The sequence below is a fragment of the Sprattus sprattus genome (genome assembly GCF_963457725.1).
Source record: "Sprattus sprattus genome assembly, chromosome: 16".
Taxonomy (NCBI): Eukaryota; Metazoa; Chordata; class Actinopteri; order Clupeiformes; family Clupeidae; genus Sprattus; species Sprattus sprattus.
In genome coordinates this window covers 14,895,173-14,919,805 of record NC_137914.1, presented here as the reverse complement: position 1 = coordinate 14,919,805, position 24,633 = coordinate 14,895,173, and the positions used below count along the sequence as shown (strand labels likewise).

The 24,633-nt window shown below is 41.2% G+C and overlaps 1 protein-coding gene across 1 annotated transcript; it reads right to left on the bottom strand.

Moving 5' to 3' along the window:
- Positions 1-18,372: 18,372 nt before the first annotated feature.
- LOC308376972 (NACHT, LRR and PYD domains-containing protein 12-like) lies at positions 18,373-23,434 on the bottom strand (the record flags this gene model as incomplete). The annotated part of the gene is made up of 7 exons (XM_080853485.1): positions 18,373-18,893; positions 19,056-19,102; positions 19,247-19,417; positions 20,036-20,206; positions 21,270-21,443; positions 21,675-21,845; positions 22,143-23,434. The coding sequence occupies 7 exons, from the start codon at positions 23,432-23,434 to the stop codon at positions 18,373-18,375; spliced, it is 2,547 nt and encodes an 848-aa protein (XP_080709611.1).
- Between the last annotated feature and the right edge of the window lie 1,199 nt (positions 23,435-24,633).

Here is a 24,633-nt window from a genome sequence, read left to right as displayed (position 1 = left end):
AATTATTATAGGAAAACTGGCCTCGGGGGGTAGAGACAGGGGCCAAGGTCCCCAAACTCAAAACACACCACTGTCTCACTCAGCAGACACACACTCACATACATGAACACACAGACAGAGAGAGAGAAAGAGAGAGAAAGAGAGAGAGAGACAGACAGAGAGATACAAGCTAAAGGTAACATGCTGTCCTGTAATTGCAATCCAAAACATCTAACCATTGATATGCATGAACACAAGATAAGGTTTACACTGCATTCACATGCAAGGTCATATCCTACAGAAACATTGCATTCCTCTCTCGTCATTCAAACACATGCGTGTGAGAGGGCAGCATTCGTTCACCTGCCAGTATTGTTCATTTGTGTGTGTGTGTGTGTGTGTGTTTGTGTGTGTGCGCTCGTGTGTGCGTGTGTGCGTGTGTGCGTGTCTGTGTGTCTGTGTGTCTGTGTGTCTGTGTGTGTCTGTGTGTGTCTGTGTGTGTCTGTGTGTGTGTTTATCCCGCTCTCTCTCCCTCAATGTAATCTTCTGATTTGTTGGATTGACCCCACTTAATTCAATGGAACAGAATCGCTGTGACAGCAACACTGAATGGATTTTCAATGCACTGCTCCCGCTCTAATAAGTTTAAGGATAACCTCCCTCCAAACGACCAGGAGGGTGAGAGAAAGGCAGCCCACAACACAGGATGCACTTGAATACCTCCCAGCCAACATCGGAAAACATCGGGTCTTTTTTGCTTCTTTATACATTGACCCACATGGACCCATTTACAGACATAGCCATAATAAAGAAGGTTCGTAATTGTGTGTGGGCACCTCATGTATACTGAAGGCATTCTGGTTTCCATAGAGAACTTTGTTCACTGGGTATATGTAAAAGGCTAGGTGACCCTAACAAGGTTCCTGTCTCAATCTGCAACTTTTGAGGCTGACTAATGATGAACCTGTGCTTGTTCGTTCTAAAGAATTCTGACAGTGCTATTTGTCCACCAGAGGGAAGCCAGATAAGCCTCTCCTCTGAATCTTCCTGTGCCTATTATGACAAAGCAGACACCACCCTACACAAAGATCAGTCTTTAAATAATATTCTCCTGGTTAGCAATAAGGAAGGTATGCACTGCATTGTAGTTGCTTGGAGAGCCATGTTGTAATTGGGTGGAATTCTAAAGTCATTTAACAAGCATCTTCCTGAGTAACTCATTGCCACTGCAGAAATGACTCAGATGTTACAGTCTGACCTCTACTGGTTATGTCTAAAAACTACAGCAAAAATATAAGCTCACACAAGAATGAAACAGAAAACTGCTTATAAACCTTTCCTATCATTCTCACACAGATCGATTCATATAACAGTTCAGAATTTTTACTCCCCAGACATGCCGCAGCTAAGATGCTCTTAGACTCTTAGACAGGCTATTTGGTGTGTGTTTACTGTGTTCCAGTAAGCAATCCTTTATCCTTTTATCACCACACATCTTTCACATCAGGAAAAAGAGCCAGACAGTCTGATCCTTGTAAACTCAGCATCGTAATTTTGCGTTGTTTCAGCCATTCACTTTTTTATTCCCCAACAACAATAATCAAAGTGGTCTTCACTGCCTTGCATAAATCTACAAGAAAGGCTTACAGATGTGTGTGTTTGTGTTTATGTGTTTGTGTGTCTGTGTGTCTGTGTGTATGTGCACGTGTGTGTGTGTGTGTGTGTGTGTGTGTGTGTGTGCACGTTTATGATTACCCAGCTATATAAAGTTTCAGTTCTGCCTATGCTGAAGTAGTCCAGGGGCTATTTTTGTCTTTTTATCTCTTCTTCTCTGTGTGCACGTCTGTCCATCGGTAGGTTATGACTGTAATGGAATACTCAACATGTTTTCCCCCTTTGTGCATCTCTCTTTGTCTTTCTTCACATGTGTTTGAGCACATGTGTGTGTATGTGTGTGTGTGTGTGTATGTATGTGTGTGTGTGTGTGTGTGTGTGTGTGTGTGTGTGTGTGTGTGTGTGTGTGTGTGTGTGTGTGTGTGTTTGTGTGTGTGTGTGTGTGTGTGTGTGTGTGTGTGTGTCTGTGTCTGTGACTGTGACTGTGTGTGTTGACCGGGTCAGTTGACCCATTGTATCGCTGTAATTCTTTAGATGCCTAGATGCCGGTAGTGTTGTTGTCCTGCTGGGGGCTCTGGGGCTCTGTGACCTCTGTAAGGTGATTGTGGGCCCTGAAGCCTAACGTGCAAAAAGCCGCCTCATTAATTCAGCCATACCTCAGAAAAGACTCTATTACCGGAGTGCACGAATCTTACTGCTGAGAACAGCCATTCCCGCTCACATTGATTTCTCTTTTTTTTTTACCACATTATTCTCTCTTTCTCTCTTACTCTCTCTCGCTCTCTCTCTGTCTCTCTCTCTGCTCTCTCTCTCTTTCTCTCTCTCTATTGCTCTCTCTTTTTCAAATCCTCTACTCGCAAGTCTCAGCCCCGTATTGAATCATCCAAATATTCTAATGCTGCGCTGATGAATGCTAACTCGACAAGGGCCTTGGCAAATGATTAATGAAGATGCTATGGCTAGACCTACCCTGTAAATCAACCTCCTCGTCGCTGTGGCCTCGGTTAGGCTAACTAGTGACGGGATATTAATCAAAGACACTGTACTTGCACCATATGCACAAATGGTCAGCTTTTTGACAATAGTGAACACAACAATGGAATGATGCAGGTGAGGTTAATTTTGTTATTAATCATAAACCGTAGACCAGTGGATGGAGTAATAAATGAAAAAAAAAGCCCTGCAAAAGTTAAAGAGTTATCTAGAATTTCAGGAAGGCATGAGACATTTTGCCATTGACAAGTAGGAGATTTTTGAAAGAAAAAATAAGAGATTGTGGTTGAAGCATGTGTGAGTGTAACTTGCCCATTTAAGTGTATTGCTCATATAAAACAAAATATCATGGTCCATCACCAATAGGGTGCACACCTGCAGAACCAAATTAAATGTTGAAGAAAATGTAACCTTCCAAGCTAAAAAAAACTTGACCATGATATTAGTCCAGGTTGATGATGAGGGGGTCGCCGTCTTTGAACCTAAATCCATCATTGAGGAGACATGTAACCAAAAAGTAATTTTTGATAATGGATGAGACAATAGTTTTACACATTCACGCACGATACAATCACTGATGATTTTTTATCGGAGCGGGAAGTTCCACCCCATCTCGACATTGTAGACCATGTAGACAAGCCAGTCTGTCAGTGAAGAAGGATCAATAAGACAAGGGTGTTCTGCAATCCAATACAATAACAGAACAAATTAAATGCTGTACATTGTGCTTTTTTTTATATTTCAAATTCAAAGCATGTTTTTTTCACTATCTAACTATAATGTAATTGGACTGATACTTCTGGTTTTTTTTTATTAGCCTACTCCAGCAACATGGGTAAAATGAGTTTACTCTGCCTCTTGGTGTCACTGCTTCACCTGGGTCCCATTCAGACTTGTAGAATAGGGACTCCGGAGCAATGTGAAAGTGCCCCTTTTGTTCCAAGTCACAGTCTTGTTGGTGAGGGTTTTCATGTTGTGAAGCTTCAACACAAAGGTGCTTATGTTATCAACATGCAAACCTTCCTTACCCCCACCAACACCTGTACCTTGCGTACAAACCCTCTCTTGGGGAACCAACTGTAGAAACTTCCCTGGCGAGCCTTCAGTACTTGCAGTTAACATCTCTCCTGGTCTGTGCTCACCTCTGTTAACTGTCTGTTTTTTGATTTTTTTTTTTATAGAAATGTATTTATGGGCTTTTTAGCCTTAATTTGGAAAGGTCAGTGAAGTATTTTGGACAGGAAGTTAGGAGAAGTGAAGAGAGGATTGGGAAACAACAGCAGGCTGGAATCGAACCTGTGTCCCCACGGGCATTGCAGCCTGTAAATGGGGGGCTTATTGGCTCGCACCACAGTGCCCCCCTAGCTCTCTGTTTTAAAGCTCATCCTCATCCATGGAGTATGACTGGAAGGTGGGCCTGTGTATGCCTGGAGATGCTAACCTAGAGCTGGCAGATAGTCAGCCTGCCAAGCCCAAGATTGCCTCCTCCAGACAAATAGTTGACAAGACTGTGTTCACCTCCCATCAGCTTACCTGTTACCGGTCAGTGCTCAGACTGGATACAGATTTACAGTTTCTCTAGTGTCTTTGGTTATTGTGTGGTCCTGTGAGGATCTCTCTCAAATCTCTGCTTTTGTACAGATACCGTGCCCCCAGTGCACCTCCTCTGAGTCCAGAGGAGTCCATCGACACGTTGAGTCTCTCTCACACAAAAGTTCCAAAGACACTCCCTACTTCTACCAATTCTTTATCAAAATCTACTACACTCACTACATCCAGCAGGTGCATATTGGAAGGAAGTTTAAAAGAGTAACATCCATCCACACTTGCTTGTCTACTTTTAACAAGATATCTGCTACCCAGGTGGAAACGGGTGGCCGGGTGAGTTTTCCATGGCCCAAAATGACTCGGATGAGTTCTGCACCCAGAGATGGTGTCCTACTCTCCTCCTCCTTGCCCATGAGCTGGTGAGCAACACCACAGTGAGGCGTCACCCTCAGAGGGAGGACAGGAAGTACGTCCTAGACAACGGGCTGCCAAAAAAGCCCAAACCCCCAGCGTGTGTCTGGAATCGACCCAACCTCTCCCAACCTCCCTCCGTTGATTTCAGCCCACTGCGCACACACACAGGCTGGCTCAGGGTAACATGCTTAGGGCCTGGGGGCTGAAAGGGGACCAAGTGGAGCACACAGAGGGCTACATTAAACTCTGGTACGGCAGCAGCTACCGACGAACAAGATGGATCAAATTAACCTACGTATAAAGCTATCGTTGTGCTTGTGCGAAACAATGACAGGTTAGGAAGGTGTGATTTGTATCTGAGAAGGGGAAGTCACCACACATTTGCTGGTTAAGGCATGTTTTTCCTACAGCCATCAGTGTGATCCACACAGTCCATTATAGGCCATGAAACACAGAATTCTTCCATTTTATGTTGGTGATTAATTTATTTAAATCAATATGTCCCATTCTGTGGTAGAATTTAACATGTACCTACTGCCTACTTTCATTATTACTATCTGTGTGTAAATAAAAGGCGTTGGTGTTGAAGTGCAATCATTGATTAAATATATTTAAACAGTTTTCTTCAAATAAACATGCATTCTACATTCAATGCATATCTGATCTTAGTGCTTTGATTTCAGTAATAGCTATTGAAGAGGTACTAAAAATGGATACCCTAGTTCTTCATCTAAGCCTCATTGGTGACTACAGACTGCCCACTATGACAATTTAATGCAACAGTGACATCTAGAGTTCAAATGTTTAATGTCATGCAGGGTTGCATGTCAAGTCAAAATTTCATTCACTAAATAAATATGCAATATTTCAATGTTTTTTTCCCGTTTTTTTACAGTTCTCAACAGTAGTTTGTTATCTATAGCATTGCTCATGCCTGACTTCACCAGGTGAGTCACAGGAGAATATTACAGGAGGATCATCATCAGAGGCCTAATTCCATCCAGGTAGACAATGCAGTGTAAGTTTTTTTTTGTCAGTGTGCTAAGTACCTTTTTTGCTAAAGTTTTTGTTAATATCCAGTAGCCTAACTGAAACAAAAAAAAATGTCTAGAATTCCACTTACATAGTTAATCTCTAGCAGGACATAATCAGGGCTTCATAAATTAGGACTTGATAGAGCAGAAAACAACACAGGGGGCTGGCTGTTACCTCTGAGATTAAATTAAATTCTTAAAATAAAAAACAAATACAGTGCAAAAAGCTTTTATTATTATTTCAGAAAAAAGTGGCTGCATGAACCCCCTATAAGAAAGTCATATGGTGACAGTGGCAAGGGGAAACTCAATAGAGGGAGCCCATCTGCTTCTAGCTGGCTGTGGTTTTGAGATGTGGCGGTATAACAAGGAGAAGGACTGTTTGCAGAGATGAGGGTTGAAGGAAAGCACGAGCCAGCTTAGCAGATGTGAGACATGAGAGAAGTGTTGGCTGAAGACTCAAGGGACTGGATCAGGGCGGCCAGGAATGAGCTTTCACAGGAAACCTCTCCACTAGAACGATGGGAACATTTGCATCCACAAATCCACTTGCCTTGGATATTCTGTATTGTACATTATCTTTGTTACGGGTAGCCTATTACCGTGTGTGATTTCAACTCAGTTTCCTATGTCAGTGAAGGACACTGGTGATTGTCCTCTTGTCATATTCATGCTGCCATATCCACGTCTGCTTACATCCCTCTCAATAGCCAGTTTTTCATCCACCTCTTTTTCTTCCCAGTAAGACTCTCCTGCCTCCTCCCACAGTTGCTCTTGTTCATATTTTCCCTCTTTCTTCATTTCCCCCCCAAAGAGATTCCATATAAAGCATGGCTTCTTAACAATAGTTATCCTCATTTTTGGTTTCTGAGTCAGCTTTTTCAGTTTCTCTCTTTCTTTTGCTTTGGCTAGCACTATTTCTTTCCGAGCAGTCTGTTTTGCCAAGAGTCTGTAGTAAGTCTCTTCAAAATGTTCTTGTTTTTTCTGCCGTTCAACTCTCAATTTTTCTTGCATGGCAGCTGTCTTCTGTTTTTTTAGTTCACGTTCCTCCCTCTCTTTCTTCTCTTTTTCTTGTTTTTTCTGCTCCTTTTCTTGTTTCTTCTGCGCCTTTTCTTGGTCTTTCATGGAACGCTTCAATTGCTTTCTCTGTTCCTCAACTTGTATTTTATTCTGTGTTTCCCTCCACTTGCGGTGCTCGTCTGCCGTCTTCATCACACCTTTTTCCCATTTTTTCTTGGCCTCCAGTTTCATCTTGTCATCCATCATTTTTGTCTTTAGTTCAGCTTCTTCTTGTTTGAGTGTCTCATCAAGAATCCTCTTTATCTTCTTGCACTCATCCTTCCTGATCTTCTCCTGACGTTTCACATGCTCTTGTTTTCTTTTGTCGAGGAACTGAGACAGCTTTTTCTCCTCCTTCTCCTTCAGCCGCATCTCTTTTTCTGCTTTCTTGGCATTTCCCTGCTCTCTAGCTTCTTCCTCCATCTCTGCCCTTCTCTGGATCGTCTGGTCAGCTCCTGAAGTGAGCTTCTGCTGGGATTTCTCAAGGACCTTGTAATATGGGGAAGAGAGCGTTGAGAGACAGAAGAAACAGAATCCAGAATAGAAACAGGTCAACAGAAAGCAAGGTTTTAAAATGCACAGATATAATTGTAGGATGAAACTAGAATGTAGTACAACAGAAAGTTAAGCATTTGGTACCTCCTTGTAAGGCACCGGTAGCCTTTGAAATGTTGCTCGTATGGCATTCAGCTGGTTCTCACAACCTTTCATGAACTGCAACAAGGTATTGGAAATACTCTCAAGGTCGACCTCCTGGTTCTTCATGAGCTCCATCTCTTTCCTCTCCTTCTCTAACACGACCTCCAAAGGAGCGACCATGTTCTCTCCCAGGACCCTTACTTTGTGCCCCTCATAAGAACTGTTGTCCAGTCCATTCAGTGTTTGGAGCAACTCCTGGTTAAGAGATAAATAGATGCAAAAGAAGCGGATGTTTTCAGACCATTTTAGTACACCATACAAATATTTTTAAGTATTGATTCAAATAACTTCCCTTCCCACCAATTTATTGCAGTTTTCTACCAATCATCAGAAATAAAGTGGAACTCACCACACAGTGCTGGCTGTCAGAGAGAAGAGGTGTATGGTCCTCTCCTGCATTCTCCTAACAGACCCATAGAAATACAATTAACATATTTATACTACTGGCTCTATTTTTATTAACTCATCTCATATTTCAATGTATTACAGTTTGTATTGCATAAATGTCATAATTACTCACCATGATAGGAAGAATTTTCTGACGGGTCAAGAATCGTTTAATTTTCTTTCCTTTCATTTTCCTTTTCTAAATTGCTCCAGGTGTAATGCGATGTACAGAGTAATCCGTCTACTACCACTGAGACAAGTCTAGCATCAAGCCTAGTTCAAAATTGTTAAGAAAATGTTATGTAAAACATAGGAAACCAACACCAATAATTTAAACGTGGTAAGTGCTCAAATAGTCTTTGTTACTTAAATTGAAAGACATACCACAGAAATATGAATGACGTCTTCACGAGGAGTCAAAATGATTGCTCAAAATCATAAGGTGATCCCAAAGCTGTGTAAACTGTACTGAAATATGTATTAACTAATTATCAGTCTGAAGCTATACAGCCTTCGAGAATGTCATGATGTCATGATGACACTTGCTGCATAATTGTGACGTCGTTTTGTATTATGCCCAAGTGCATAGCCGAATACATTCTCTATTGCTGGTAATTCCTTGCTTAGTTAGGCCTACCATTCCTACAAGTTCCATAAACTATGGCTTTCTCATTCAAATAATGTGAGGACTCATGGGCTTATTATGTCCTGTATACAGATGTTTAAGAAAGGACTAGACACCAACCTATTATACTTGAGAACCAAATAAACCGGTTGTTCTCTGGATTAGGCTAGGAATTTGCGTGAGCAACAATGACGCTACGGTGTTCTCGCAAAAATAGGATAGGCCTAATTTAGATTTAAAAAGAAAGAAAGAAAAGACTACGCCATGTCCGTTTGGAAGATTATTTTGGTTACTGCGAAATTAGACCACGGTCGTTTACATTTTGAGACGCTATCAAAGTCAATTTGGGAAACGTCTGCACACATAGTAATACAGCGCTGTAACTAGACAATTCTGAGGTGTGGATTAGAGTTAAGATGTTGCAGGCGAACAGAGAGCAAGCGCATTTGATGAGCAGCGGCTGAAACAGCTTGTTAAACGCAAGGGATGTTTTTCGTTTGTTTTACAATAGAATAGAAGTACTCAAGGACTGAGCGACATAGGAGGTAATTTGTCCCAGCTGCCATTAAACTTGAATTATTATGCACGTTACATCCTTCATCCTACACTGTACATAGCTGAATTGGATTGTTTGTATTGTATCATATTGTCTGAAGCCTATATATTGTTTGTAATTATTGTAAATATGAGCTGCAAGATTCCAGAATTTCCCCAGGGGATTAATAAAGTATTTATCTATCTATTTATCTATCTTATCTATCTAATACAATTCCGATTACTTCTAGACAAAATGTGATCTATCAAAACCGAAAGGTAATGAGCACCCTACATTTGAATGGGTACCTTTATAGGAGTGGGTAGTTACCAAGAAATTAACAACAGATTCAAAATCATCATTTATAGAGATACCATCATCATCATCACAACCGGTAAGCCATATACAGCCGCGGAAAAGTCCTTCACATTGCCGTTGGGTGACTTTATACTACTCCTGGCGCAAAAATGTAAGCAGCTCAGCTTTGTTTGATGGCTTATGACCTTCCATCTTCCTCTTGATCACATTCCACCGCTTTTAAATGGGATTCAGGTCTGGAAATTGGAATAGCCATGACAGGGTGCTGATGTGGTGGTCCTTCATCAACACCTTCACTGACCTGGCTGTGTGGCATGGAGCATTGTCTGCTGGAAAAAAGACTCCTCAGAGTTGGGGAACATTGTCAAAGCAAAAGGAAGCAAGGTTTCTTCCAGGAAAACTTTGTACCTCGCTTGATTCATGCGTCCTTCACAAAGACAAATCTGCCCGATTCTAGCCTTGCTGAAGCACCCCCAGATCATCACTGATCCTCCACCAAGTTTCACAGTAGGTGCAAGACTCTGTGGCTTGTTGGCCTCTCCAGGTCTCCGTCTAACCATCAGATGGCCATGTGTTGGGCAAAGCTGAAAATTGGACTCATCAGAGATGATGAATTTAGCAGATTACCTCCAGTCCGCTTTGGTTCAATCCTTATGGTCTTTTACAAACCTCAGCCAGGCAAAGTACAACGTTGTCCTGGAAGAAAAACGTGCTTCCTTTTGCTCTGACAATGTTGCCCAACTCTGAGGAGTGATTTTACAGCAGGGCAATGCTCCATTCCACGCAGCCAGGCCAATAAAGGTGTGGATGAAGGACCACCAGATCAGGACCCTGTCATGGCCATCCCAATTCCCAGACCTGAATCCAATTAAAAACCTCTGAATGTGATCAAGAGGATGATGGATGGTCACAGGCCATGAAAAGGAGCCGAGCTGCTTGAATATTTGCGACAGGAGTTGCATAAAGTAACCCAACGGCAATGTGAAAGACTGGTGGAGAGCAGGGGCGGAGTGGCCATCGGGAGCACCGGGATTTTTCCCGGTGGGCCTGTCGGCCAATTATCTCTCGAGAACTAGCCTGCAGGGCGGCCTTCGCAGCCGTTGAGTCAAAGCCATGAGCGGCCCATCGAATTCACAAGTACGTCAAATCATGGTCCTGTGAAAATCTCTAAATTCTCCGAGAGCTACATGTGTGGGCAGTCCAATCACTGAATATAGCACTATTTGTCTCTGTACATCACACCTATGGTGTTTGTCAAACTCACTCCCATTAATCCAACCTTCTGATTTTTGTTTAGCCTCCTATATTGATGTAATTCTTTTTATTCAGACGCTCCATTACTTTCATGACCACAAATATAAATTGGCCAGCGATTTAATTCGTTTTTTTGTTGAATGTAGAATGGTCGAGCAAAGCATCATGGGAAATGCGTATCGTTCTGCCTTTATCAAGTGAACCTAGGGAGATAAATTAGCGGCTATCAGGGAGAGAGAGCAGGTGAAGCGGACCTGATGGAGGGACATAAGAGAAAGGAGAAAGGAGGGGGCAAAAAGGCCAGACTGAAAAAGAGGCGGATGCAGGAGGAAAGTGCATCAAAATGTACAAGAATTACGGATTTATTCAACCAGCCGTCAACTAGATGCGAGTGAGTTGACAGGACACATTGTTGCGAATTAGCATAACATTTGAGCCAATACGGGAGTCGATTTGTTCCGTATTTCCATAAATGTACATATACAAATACACTGTCACTGTCACTGTCATGTCTGTCACCCACACATCAACTCTAAATCTAACAATAATGATCAAAAGCCGCCCGTTTGTTTCTGTAGTTGATATATGGGAGGTGGAGGGGATGCGGGTTGGGCCAATTTTGGGCACGTTGTGGGCACGTTGTGGGCCGGTGGTGGGCCGGTGCAGTCAGAATTGTCCCGGTGGATTTTTGTGTCCCACTCCGCCCCTGGTGGAGAGCATGCCAAAACACATGAAAGCTGTGATTGTAAATCAAGGTTATTCCACCAAATATTGATTTCTGAACTCTTCCTAAGTTAAAGCATTAGTATTGTGTAGTTTAAAAATGAATACGAACTTGATTTCTTTGCATTATACGAGATCTGAAAACACTGCATCTTTTTTTGCTATTTTGAACAATTGTCATTTTCTGCAAATAAATGCTCTAAATGACAACATTTTTATTTGACATTTTGTAGAAATGTTGTCAGTAGTTTATAGAATAAAACGAAACTGTTCATTTCACTTTAACTCATACCAATACATAGTAAAACCAGAGAAACTGATAATTCTGAAGTGGTCTCTTAATTTTTTCTGCGGCTGTTTATCACACCATTACCTTTTTCAGATAGAAATGGACAAATACACCAATAAGCATTTTTTTGTAATCTGTCAAAAAAGAAAACACATGATGTGTAATTAGCCTACTTCAGCAACATGGGTAACATGACTTTACTCTGCCTCTTTTGTATATATATTTTTTTTCATATAGATTTATTTATGAGCTTTTAAGCCTTAATTTGGAAAGTACTGTACAGTGAAGTATTTTGGACAGGGAGTGAGTGAAGATGTGGGGAGAGGATCAGGAAACGACAGCAGGCCGGAATCGAACCTGTGTCCCAACGGGCATTGTAGCCTGTAAATGGGGGGTTTCTTGGCTCACACCACAGTGCCCCCCTAGCTCTCTGTTTTAAAGCTCATCCTCATCCATGGAGTATGACTGGAAGGTGGGCAAAGCAGTGCCTGGAGATGCTAACCTACAGCTGGCAGATAGTCAGTCTGCCAAGCCCAAGATTGCCTCCTCCTCCAGACAAATAGTTGACAAGACTGTGTTCACCTCCCATCAGCTTACCTGTTACCAGTCAGTGCTCAGACTGGTACAGATTTACAGTTTCTCTAGTGTCTTTGGTTATTGTGTGGTCCTGTGAGGATCTCTCTCAAATCTCTGCTTTTGTACAGATACCGTGCCCCCAGTGCACCTCCTCTGAGTCCAGAGGAGTCCATCGACACGTTTAGTCTCTCCCAAAAAAAAGTTCCAAAGACACTCCCTACTTCTACCAATTCTTTATCAAAATCTACTACACTCACTACATCCAGCAGGCGCATCTTGGAGGGAAGTTTAAAAGGGTAATGTCCATCCACACTTGCTTGTCTTCTTTTAACAAGATATCTGCTACCAAGGTGGAAACAGTTGGCCGAGTGAGTTTCCCTTGACCCAAAACGACACGGATGAGTTCTGCACTTGGTGGCTAGGAAGCATCAAGGAGAACCCAGAGATGGTGTCCTACTCTCCTCCTCCTGCCCATGAGCTGGTGAGCAACACCACAGTGCGGCGCCACCCTTAGAGGGAGGTCAGGAAGTACATCCTAGACAACAGGCTGGCAAAAAAGCCCAAACCCCCAGTAGGTGTTTGGAATCTGCCCAACCTCTCCCAACCTCCCTCCACTGAGTGCAGCCTGGCTCAGGGTAACGTGCACAGGGCCTGGGGGCTGAAAGGGGACCAAGTGGAGCACACAGAGGGCTACGTTAAACTATGGTATGGCAGCAGCTACCGACGAACAAGATGGATCAAATTAACCTATATAGCTATCATTTTACTTGTGCAGGACAATGACAGGTTAGGAAAGTGTTAATTGTACCTGAGAAGGGGAAGTCACCACCACACATGCTGGTTAAGGCGTGTTTTCCGTACAGCCTTCAGTGTGATCCACAGTCCATGAAAGGCCATGAAGGCCATGAAATACAGAAGACTTCCATTGTATGTAGCTGATTCATTTATTTAAATCACTTTATTCCGTTCTGTGGTATGATTTAACATTTAATCTGCCTACTTTCATTATTAATATCTGTGTGTAACTAAAAGTATTTGGTGTTTGATTGAAGGTACAATCATTGATTTAATATATTTAAACAGTTTTCTTCAAATAAACATACATTCTACATTCACTGCATTTCTGCTCTCAGTGCTTTGATTTACGTGATAGCTATGACATCTCAGTAAAAATGGATACCCTAGTTCTTCATCTAAGCCTCATCAGCGACTACAGACTGCCAACTATGACAATTCAATGCAACAGTGCCATCTAGAGTTCAAATTGTTTAATGCCATGCAGTGTTGCATGTCAAGTCAAAGTTTTATTCACTAAATATGCTATATTTGATTAATGTTTTTTTTTTTATTTCTCAACAGTAGTTTGTTACCTTGAAGATTTATAGCATTGCTTATGCCTGACTTCACCAGGTGAATCACAGGAGAATATTACAGGAGGATCATCATCAGAGGCCTTATTCCATCCAGGTGGACAATGGAGTGTAACCACCAAATGCCTCTGTGCACTTTGCATGACAATTTTGAATGCTGAAATTCAAAGGACATTTCCTATTCTCTTTGACATGTAGTTATACCGTTGTCAATGTTGTTTTTTGTCAGTGTGCTTATGGTTTAGTAAATATACAGTTTTTGTCTGTTTCATATTGTTAACTGAGTTTATACTTCCTGAAAGTATCGTTATGAGTATATTTACAAACGTTTCTGGTATGTTTTGTGACTATGCTAAAACTGGGGGACTCGCAATAGTGCAATATAATAATGATAGGCACTGCAGTTATTTACATCATGTAGACTCTTGACAGGGCAATACTTGCAAACTTGATAGCCTACCTGAAACAAAAAAATATGCCTAGAACTTCACTTATATAGCTCATCTCTAGCAAGGCACAGTCAGGGCTTGATAAAGCAAAAAACAACAAAGGGCTGGATGCTACCTCTAAAATGAAATGAAATTCTTAAAATAAAAAACAAATACAGTGCAAAAAGCTTTTATTATTATTTCAGAAGAAAAGTGGCAGCATGAACCCCCTATAAGCAAGCCATACGGTGACAGTGGCAAGGGGGAACTCTCTTCTTTTAAGGGAGAAACCATGAGCAGAACCTGACTTAATAGGGGGAGCCAATCTGCTTCTGGCTGGCTGTGCTTTTGAGATGTGGAGGTTTAGAAGGGAGAAGGCCTGTGTGCAGAGATGAGTGTTGAAGGAAAGCACAAGCCAGCTTAGCAGATGTGAGACATGAGAGTGTTGGCTGGAGACTCAAGATGCGACTGGATCAGAGTGGCCAGGAATGAGCATTTGCATCCACAAATCCACTTGCCTTGGATATTCTGTATTGTACATTATCTTTGTAATGGGTAGCCTATTACCATGTGTGATTTTACACTCAGTTTCCTATGTCTGTGAAGGACACTGGTGATTGTCCTCTTGTCATATCCACGCTGCCATATCCACGTCTGCATACGTCCCTCTCAGTAGCCAATGTTTCATCCACCTCTTCTTCTGGTTCATATTTTCCCTCTTTCTTCTTTTCCCCCCCAAAGAGATTCCATATAAAGCATGGCTTCTTAACAATAGTTATCCTCATTTTTGGTTTCTGAGTCAGCTTTTTCAGTTTCTCTCTTTCTTTTGCTTTGGCTAGCACCATTTCTTTCCGAGCAGTCTGTTTTGCCAAGAGTCTGTAGTAAGTCTCTTCAAAATGTTCTTGTTTTTTCTGCCGTTCAACTCTCAATTTTTCTTGCTTGGCAGCTGTCTTCTGTTTTTTTAGTTCACGTTCCTCCCTCTCTTTCTTCTCTTTTTCTTGTTTTTTCTGCTCCTTTTCTTGTTTCTTCTGCGCCTTTTCTTGGTCTTTCATGGAACGCTTCAATTGCTTTCTCTGTTCCTCAACTTGTATTTTATTCTGTGTTTCCCTCCACTTGCGGTGCTCGTCTGCCGTCTTCATCACACCTTTTTCCCATTTTTTCTTGGCCTCCAGTTTCATCTTGTCATCCTTCATTTTTTTCTTTAGTTCAGCTTCTTCTTGTTTGGGTATCTCATCAAGAATCCTCTTTATCTTCTTGCACTCATCCTTTCTGGTCTTCTCCTGACGTTTCACATGCTCTTGTTTTCTTTTGTCAAGGAACTGAGACAGCTTTTTCTCCTCCTTCTCCTTCAGCCGCATCTCTTTTTCTGCTTTCTTGGCATTTCCCTCATCTCTAGCTTCTTCCTCCATCTCTGCCCTACTCTGGATAGTCTGGTCATCTCCGGCAGTGGGCGTCTGCTGGGATTTATCAAGGACCTAGTAGTATAGGAAAGAGAGCGTTGAGAGACAAATTAAACAGAATCCAGAATAGAAACAGGTCAACAGAAAATGCGCTTGTAAAATGTATAGATATAATTGTAGGGAGGATACATTTTATGTCAACAGCATGAAACTAGAATGTAGTACAACAGAAAATTAAGCATTTTGTACCTCCTTGAAAGGCACCGGTAGCCTTTGAAACTTTGCTCGTATGGCATTCAGCTGGTTCTCACAATCTTTCATGAACTGCAACAAGGTATTGGAAATACTCTCAAGGTCGACCTTCTGGTTCTTCATTAGCTCCATCTCTTTCCTCTCCTTCTCTAACACGACCTCCAAAGGAGCGACCATGTTCTCTCCCAGGACCCTTACTGTGTGCCCCTCATAAGAACTGTTGTCCAGTCCATTCAGTGTTTTGAGCAACTCCTGGTTGAGAGATAAATAGATGCAAAAGAAGCGGATGTTTTCAGACCATTTTAGTACACCATACACATCTTTTCAATTATTGATTCAAATAACTTCCCTTCACACCAATTTATTGCAGTTTTCTACCAATCATCAGAAATATAGTGGAACTTACCACACAGTGCTGGCTGTCAGAGAGAAGAGGTGTATTGTCTTCTCCTGCATTCTCCTAACAGACCCATAGAAATACAATTAACATATTTATACTACTGGCTGTATTTTTGTATTGGCAGAAATGTCATCTTTACTCACCATGATAGGATGAACTTTCTGACGGGTCAAGAGTCGTTTAATTCTCTTTCCTTTCATTTTCCTTTCCTTAATTGCTCCAGGTGATGTACAGAGTAAGCCTTCTACCACCACTGAGACAAGTCTGCAGTTCAGTTGAAGCCAAATTGCCTAGAAACCAAGTTCATAGAAATGTTTTCATTTAGAAAGGTTTATATAGCTCATGTAATACACAGCTGAATGGTCTCATATGTCAACTATAACTAACGGTTATAACTAACTAAACGTTTAGTTTTCATTGGATTCTATGCCTAAATTTTCTACTGGCAGAGAAGTTATACATATTAAAGTTAAAAACTTAATAAGTCAATAAGTGAAAACTGAAATGTTCTAGATAAGTGAATAACATCAAGCCTAGCTCATAATTGTTAAAAAGTGTAATGTAATAACATAAAGCAACACCAATCATTTAACTATGGTAAGTACTCAAATAATCTTTGTTACTAAAATTGGAATACATACCACAGAAATATGAATGATGTCTTCACGAGGAGTAAAAATAATTGCTCAAAATCATAAGGTGATCCCAATGCTGTGTAAACTATACTGAAATATGTTTTAACTAATTATCAGTCTGAAGCTATGCAGCCTTCGAGAATGTCATGATGTCATAATGACACGTGCTGCATAATTGTGACGTCGTTTTGTATTATGTCCAAGTGCATAGCCGAATACATTCTATATTGCTGGTAATTCCTTGTTTAGTTACCATTCCTACAAGTGCCATAAGCTATGGCTTTCACATTCAAATAATGTGAGGACTCATGGGCTTATTATGTCTCGATACAGATGTTTAAGAAAGGACTAGACACCAACCTATTATTTTCTGTAGCGTACTTGAGAACCAAATAAACCGGTTGTTCTCTGGATTAGGCTATGGAAATTTGCGTGAGCAACAATGACGCTACGGTGTTCTCGCAAAAATAGGATAGGCCTACTTTAGATTTAAATAGAAAGAAAGAAAAGATTACGCCATGTCCGTTTGGAAGATTTTTTTGGTTACTGCGAAATTAGACCACGGCCGTTTACATTTTGAGACGCTATCAAAGTCAATTTGGGAAACGTCTGCACACATAGTAATACAGCGCTATAACTAGACAATTCTGAGGTGTGGATTACAGTTAAGATGTTGCAGGCGAACAGAGAGCAAGCACATTTGTAAGAGCAGCGGCTGAAACAGCTCGTTAAGCGTAAGGGATGTGTTTCGTTTGTTTTACAATAGAATAGAAGTAGCCTACTCAAGGACTGAGCGTCATAGGAGGTTATTTGTCCCAGCTGCCATTAAACTTGAATTATTATGCACGTTACACCATACATCCTTCATCCTACACTGTACATAGCTGAATTGGATTGTTTGTATTGTATCATATTGTCTGTAGCCTATATATTGTTTGTAATAATTGTAAATATGAGCTGCAAGATTCCAGAATTTCCCCAGGGGATTAATACAGTTTGTATCTATCTATTTATCTATCTAATACAATTACGACTACTTCTAGACTAAATGTGATCTATCAAAACCGAAAGGGAATGAGCACCCTACATTTGAATGGGTACCTTTATAGGAGTGGGTAGTTACCAAGAAATAAACATCATTGATAGAGATACCATCATCACAACCAGTAAGCCATATATACATCATACCATTACTTTTTTCAGTTAGAAATGGACAACTACACCAATAAGCATTTCTTTGTAATCTTTTTAATTGTGTCAAATCTGTCAGAAAAGAAAACACATGATGGTGCACCTTACTCAGATGCATAGTTATAGATATTATTCATGTACAAATTACCACATGTCCAACAGTAATAAGCATTCAAGTCACTAATGCTTGCTTACAGATTGCTTGTTCTGCTCCCACCTACTTAAATGTTCTTGTAAGGGCAAATGTTACCCCCAGGATGCTGCGCTCGTCTAATGAGTGCTGTTTTATCACTGCCGTCTGTGCAAGCACGGTAATCTAGATTATTCTCATTCGTAATTCCACGTTCGTGGAACAACTGCCTAGCACTACCAGAGCAGGGGCGTCCCCCTCTACCTTAAAAAAAAAGTCTTCAGATAACACCTCCCTTCCTAACTAAGAGCAGTTACATTCCTGCACTTTTTGTCTATTTCTTATGTTAAATAGTATTTACTGTTACACTAGGTCTCTATTGCTCGTAGCTTGATTTTTCTCTTCCTTCTACGTCGCTTTACATAACAGCGTCTGCTAAATGACTTAATGTAAGTGTATGAAACAACAAATATTTCCTACTACACTACTTCTACATTACTTAACCATGCATCAACAGCCTCAGCACAGTTTTACTGACGACTCAGAAGCGATGTAAAACACTGGATGTAAGGGCTCTGCAAATATGGTGTCAAACGTGTGTAGGTGTTTGAGTGTGCCAGAGCAGACGCTGAAGAATGACAGAGTGCCGGCTAGCCAGTCCAGATACACTCCTACTCTTCTAAAAAGAGACCCAGATCTGCATGCAAAGTTCATTGTCGAGTTGTTGTGCTGGACAGTGAATCTCTCTTCGCAGCACTCCACACACCAGGCTGTCGCACTGTCATCCATCCGGTTTGCTCCTTTCCTTGGGATGCTTTTATAAGTGGCCCCTACACGGACCCCATTACCTTTCCAATCCACCTCCCAGTAATGCCTTCCGCTGAGACCCTCTCTACACAACACCATTGGAACGTCTGTAAACCTATCTGGGTGGTCAGGATATTGCTGCGGTTTCTTCTTGTAGGTCGCCTCCTGATTCCTCATTGACAGGGAAAGATGTCTGTTTGCTGTGTCTGAGTCCAACGTGAGCTCACAGGCATCTGCAGAAGAGATAAAGATATTAAAGAGGAAGGAACTCTATAGCAGACCAATTATTCTGTGCTTACGAATTTGGTCGAAAAACAACTCAACACAAGCTTCTAGATGTCAATGCTGGCTACTTTGCAGCTACTATAAGTTTGCCATGTAAATCTGCTGCTTACATTTTTGTGGTCCTGGTTTCAACCAATGCTCTGAACAATTCTTGATGCTGTAAAAAAAAATAAAAAATTGTGGCAAGAGACAGACAGGGAAGAAAGGGAATAATAAATGAATTAATTTGGTGAATTTTGTAAAGTCTAATTTCTATGTATTTATAAATAAGACAATCAGTAACACTTTTAACAAAACACACTTTAGTTTCTCCAGTTTGCAGTTTGGATCACTCTGTTTTGCTTTAAGAAGCTCCATCCCAGCATATCCAAGATTATTATTCTGAAGGTCCAGTTCTCTGAGTTGAGGCTGAGATTCAACAAAAGATGCCAGAGAGAAACAGCCTTTCTCTGAGATGAGACAGGCAGAGAGCCTGAATGACAGAGGGGGAAAGGACACAAGGGACACAGTAAGAAAGGGGAGAAAATATTTACATGACTGACATTGACAGCTTCCTGACTTCCTGGTGAAGTACGACAGTACATGGCTGGATGTTTGGGGCACAATGTTCATCACACGATACATGAACAATTTCAAATAGCAATTTATAGAGGAATCCATATAAGGGCCAGACAAGTTTGAATACAAATATTAGGGTATGGTGGTCCAATTTGTCCTTCTCAACAAGCAACTTGTCTATACTGTATGTCTGTGGAATGCTTTGATCAGTTAAGAAAAAATCTTGTTTGTTTTGGTATAGGGATAAACATGTCAGTAAAGAGGTCTGTTCATTCTGCGAGGCCGCCTTATCATTACCTCAGGGATTTTTACACGTTGATCTATGTACAACACAGTAAATACCATAATGGACAGGTCAATAACCACCACATTTTGAGCTGTTCAATAACACAACATGTATTGATGATGAAACACAACATGTATTTAAGGACACAACTCCTGTTGTAACAAACAAGTCAGAAGATCATCTATTGAAAAGTAGGATCAATAAACATCTGCAAAACGAACAATGATATAGATCACTTCTACTGACCTTAGTATCTCTACATTACAATGTGGACTCTGTAAACCAGGGCAAAGTAGGTCTACACCGGCATCCTGCAGATCATTGTGACTGATGTCCAGCTCCATCAAGTGGGAGCTCATGCACAGGAGAGTGGCTAGTATGTCACAGGAACCCTCTGTAAGGTTGCAGCCAGACACTCTGAGATAAACAAACAATGAAAATGACAGAAATGAAAAGGACAAGTAAATATGTCATCACATACCAATTCAGTATTATTACAAGAATGGGAGCATTCAGAGAATGCAAACCTCCGCCTTGTGACCTTGACCTTTGACCTTTACATCTGAAAATCTAATCAATTAGTGCCATTATATTAACCAATCTCCCCGAAAAGTTTGAGGGAAATCGGTCCATGCGTTTCTGCGTAATCCTGCTCACAAACAAACATACAGGGGCGAAAACATAACCTCCTTGGCGGAGGTAACAAGCACGTTCAAGTAAGCAAAATGTCTTTCAATGATTCATTTAGAACTACAGGAAACACCTAAGAACCTTTCAGAACTGTGCCTAAATTCATAATTTAGTCAGCACCTAGTTCTCCTTCTTTCAGAAACGCTCTGGTAAACCTGAGGTGTGAGGAAGTTTGACTAGGGATAGGAGGAATACAGGAGGCAAATCAGTTTGTGATAAATGAAAGAGGTAATCTACATTTCTAAACTTGGAAGATCTGAATAAAAGAAAAAAAACTCCACTGATAATGCAAAGTCCTAACTCGGTTTATGGAAACTTCACTGATAATGCACAGTCCTAACTCTGTATATGGGAAACTCCACTGATCATGCACAGTCCTAACTCGGTAAATGGTTATCCAATTTGACAGATCTCTGTCTATCCATCCACGGTGGAGTTATGGGTCTCTCTATACGTTTTGATAGGAACCCAGTCTTGCATGACTGAAATAAATGCTCCGCGGCATTACTGAGATGGCAGCCAAGTTTTAAGACCTGCCCATAAGGCTTTGTTTATTGACACCGAAGCCTGAGATATGTTTAGCTTAAACCATTCCATCTCTTCAAATTTCTACTGTACCAACTGGCCATCTGTGTTCCCAAAATAGAGCTTTTGACTTCACAGATTTCTTCTGAAAAAGGTTAACACCTGAACTACTTTTAAAGTATTTACTTTCAGTCCTCAGTTTTTTATGAAGTACATAATAAATACAAACAGGTATTTATGTCACGATCTGTGAAAATGTCTTTACCTTAACACCTTTAGTCTACAATGCTCACTCATTAGTCCATCACTGACCACATCCTTTATGGAGCTCTTCAGGTCGTTGTTGCTTAGATCCAACTCCCTCAAGTGTGAATTTGGTGACTGAAGAGCCGAGGCCAAAAAAACACAGGATTTCTTTGACAGTTTGCAGCCAGCAAGTCTGGAGAAATGGTATACAGAAAAATGTTTAAGATGAATAGGTTAATAAATACTACTGCTTTGCTTCTTTTCCTCATCACCAGTTTACTAATTTGTTGACCATTTCAGAGTCAACAAACTGTAATGGCTTATGTGTACTTAGCTTACGTGTACTTTTTCCTTGAAAAATGCCGAAATATTGCACATTCTATACAATGCTATCAAAAAAAAATTCTTTCAAAAGAAAAATCACCTCAGTGTCTCCAGGTTACAGTTTGAACTCTTGAGAGAGACACAGATTAAGGTTTCTCCAGAAACACTTAGGTCATTCCTTCTCAGGTCAAGCTCTTTCAGTGCATTAGGAAGCTGGAGAGCAGAGGCCACACTTTCGTAGGAACTCTCTGTCAATTTACAACCAGCAAGTCTGTAAAAATGAACAACAGAGGGGATAACAATGCAGCAATGGGTATATAATTCTAAAATGATCAAAATCAGTTACAAAGAACGAACAGTAAAGTATGTTTTTACACTATTGCATTTCAGCTAGTTACCCCTACTGAGCCTCATGCAAGTGTGGACCAGCCTACAAGCAATCTCTTGCCCCACCCCAACTCACACTCAGACCTTTACTGTATTATTTAAATGTTACACTTCTTTGAAATTACTGTAAACAAAATCCCATACTGCAATGCGTTCGCACTGAACTCCATTAGAAACTCACAAAGCCTTTCTGCAGCTCCTCACTGCTGGAACCAGCCTCCTCCGACCCTCCTCTGAAGTCTTGTATTCACTGAGGTCAAACTCTTCCAGTACCTCCTCAGACCCTAGAAGCATGTATGCCAGCGCTGAGCAGTGTGCAAGTGTGAGCGGTTTATTGACTCCTTTCCCTGACTTCAGCAATCGTTGGATATCTTCTTGAATAGAGCGATCGTTCATTTCAATCAAGCAATGTAAAAGGTTGATGCATCTTTCGGGAGAGATGTTGGGCCTCTGCATGCGTTTCAGATTTTGGATGGCTTTTTTAATGCTGTTAGAGTGACAGGTTGGGTTTGGCAGTATGCCTTGAAGGAGCTTCAGATTTGACTCGAGGGAAAAACCATGAAGAAAGCGGACAAATAGATCAAGGTGTCCATTACGACTTTCTAAAGCTTTATTCGTGGCAATCTTCAGGAACTCATCCAGGAATAAATCAGGCATAGATGTAGACTTCTCTTTGAGGAAAGGTTTCAGTTTCTCTGTGTCCTTGAATACATAGCAGCAGAAGACATGGAGGGCAGCTAAGAACTCCTGAACGCTCAGATGTACAAAGCAGTATACCTTCTTCTTGAAGATTGCAGACTCCTCCTTAAAGATCACAGTACACATCCCAGTGCAAAGAGAGGTATCGACATCAATGCCACATTCCGTCAGATCATCTTCGTAAAACATGAGATTACACTTCTCTAGATGTTTAAAAGCCAGTTCAGCCAATTGCAAGATGATTTCTTTGTGAGCCTTCAGGAGTGCCTGACTATCGGTCTCAATTCCATTGTGGTACTTGTGGTTTTTCATGTTGGTTTGAATCAGCAGAAAGTGTGTGAACATCTCAGTCAAAGTTTTGGGTCCTTTTCCATCATCCTTGACCACCAGTATTTGCTGAAGAACGATTGCTGCAATCCAACAGAAGACTGGCATATGGCACATGATGTGGAGGCTCCTGTAGTCTTTAATGTGTGTCAGGATCTTGTCCGCTTGAATTGGGTCATCAATTCTCTTCTTGAAGTATTCTTCCTTTTGTGAGTCATTAAACCCTTGTACTTCTGTAACAAGATTGATGTGCTGCGGAGGGATCTGACTGGCTGCTGCTGGTCGTGAAGTTATCCAGATAAAGGCAGAGGGTAGGAGAGCTCTGCAAATGAGGCTTGATATAAGCATGTCCACTGTTGATTTTTGTCTGTCATTGTGGACCAATGCTTTCCCGTCGAAATTGAGTGCAAGACGACTCTCATCCAAACCATCTAAGATGAACAACATACGGAAGTTTTGGTATTTTTCAGTACCCAAAAGCTTCTCAAGCTCTGGATGGAAGACAAGCAGAAGCTCCTGGAGGCTGTACATCTCATCTTTGACCAAATTCAGCGCCCTGAAAGGAAGCGCAAAAATGATATCTAGACCCTCATTTGCCTTCCCTTCTGTCCAGTCAAGAATGAACTTTTGAACTAAGCATGATTTCCCGATGCCAGCGATACCCTTGGTGAGCACAGTCCCACTGGATCTCTGCTTTCCAGATAGGGCCTCTAAAATGTCATTGCAGCCGATAAATGTGTTTTCAGTCTTTGGGGCTGAGAACGCTGGCTCTATCTGCCAAACCTCATGTTCAGTATTCACTCCTCTGCTCTCTCCCTCTGTGATGTACAGGTCAGTGTAGATCTTGTTGAGGCATGTTGGAGGCCCGGGCTTGATGATCCCTTCCGAAACATGTTCAAATGTCCCCTTCATAGTGGCTTTATGACTTATTAAAACTCCTCTTGAGGAGTCATCTGTTAACATACAAACATAACAAAATCAGATTCCCTACTAAATGGAGATTCATTCAGCTGGCATACAGCTGAGCTTAGCAGCATTTCTTCTGACTAGGGATGCGTACCGGTACGCCGGACCGGTTCTGGACTTGTAAAAACGTTTAGGTCCAGGTCCAGAAAAACCGAAACCCCAGTGATTCGGTACTGGACTTGTAAAAAAATCTAGCACTCACATACTATATCCTTTTCGTTCAAGACCATCTTAAACCTTCCATAGGTCGCGGAATTCGCGGTGGAAAAAGTCATTCCTATACCGTTACGCACCCAGACCGAAATGTCACGCAGATTTCGGTTCCTGAGCCGATTTAAATAAATAACAGGAACAAATCATGCAGCTAAATCTTGAAAACTTATGTAAAATGTTGTCTTATAAACAGGAATTATTTCAGGCTGCAACATGAAACACAGGGGCTGCTTCCAAAACAGTAGAAAACTAGCGATCGCTAACTAGCAGTAACGTTAGTGGTGTCACTATGATCTATATGAATTATTTTGTATTTTTTTGCCAGGCAGATTTCGTGGGGCACTATCACAACTGCCCTAGCTCCCAATATAAACTTTGTCCTGTGTTGCTCATTGGTGTTTTCATAGCAACAGTCTTATGACAATGAAGAGCAGGCAGCATTTCACAGAACAAGAACAAACAGAGCT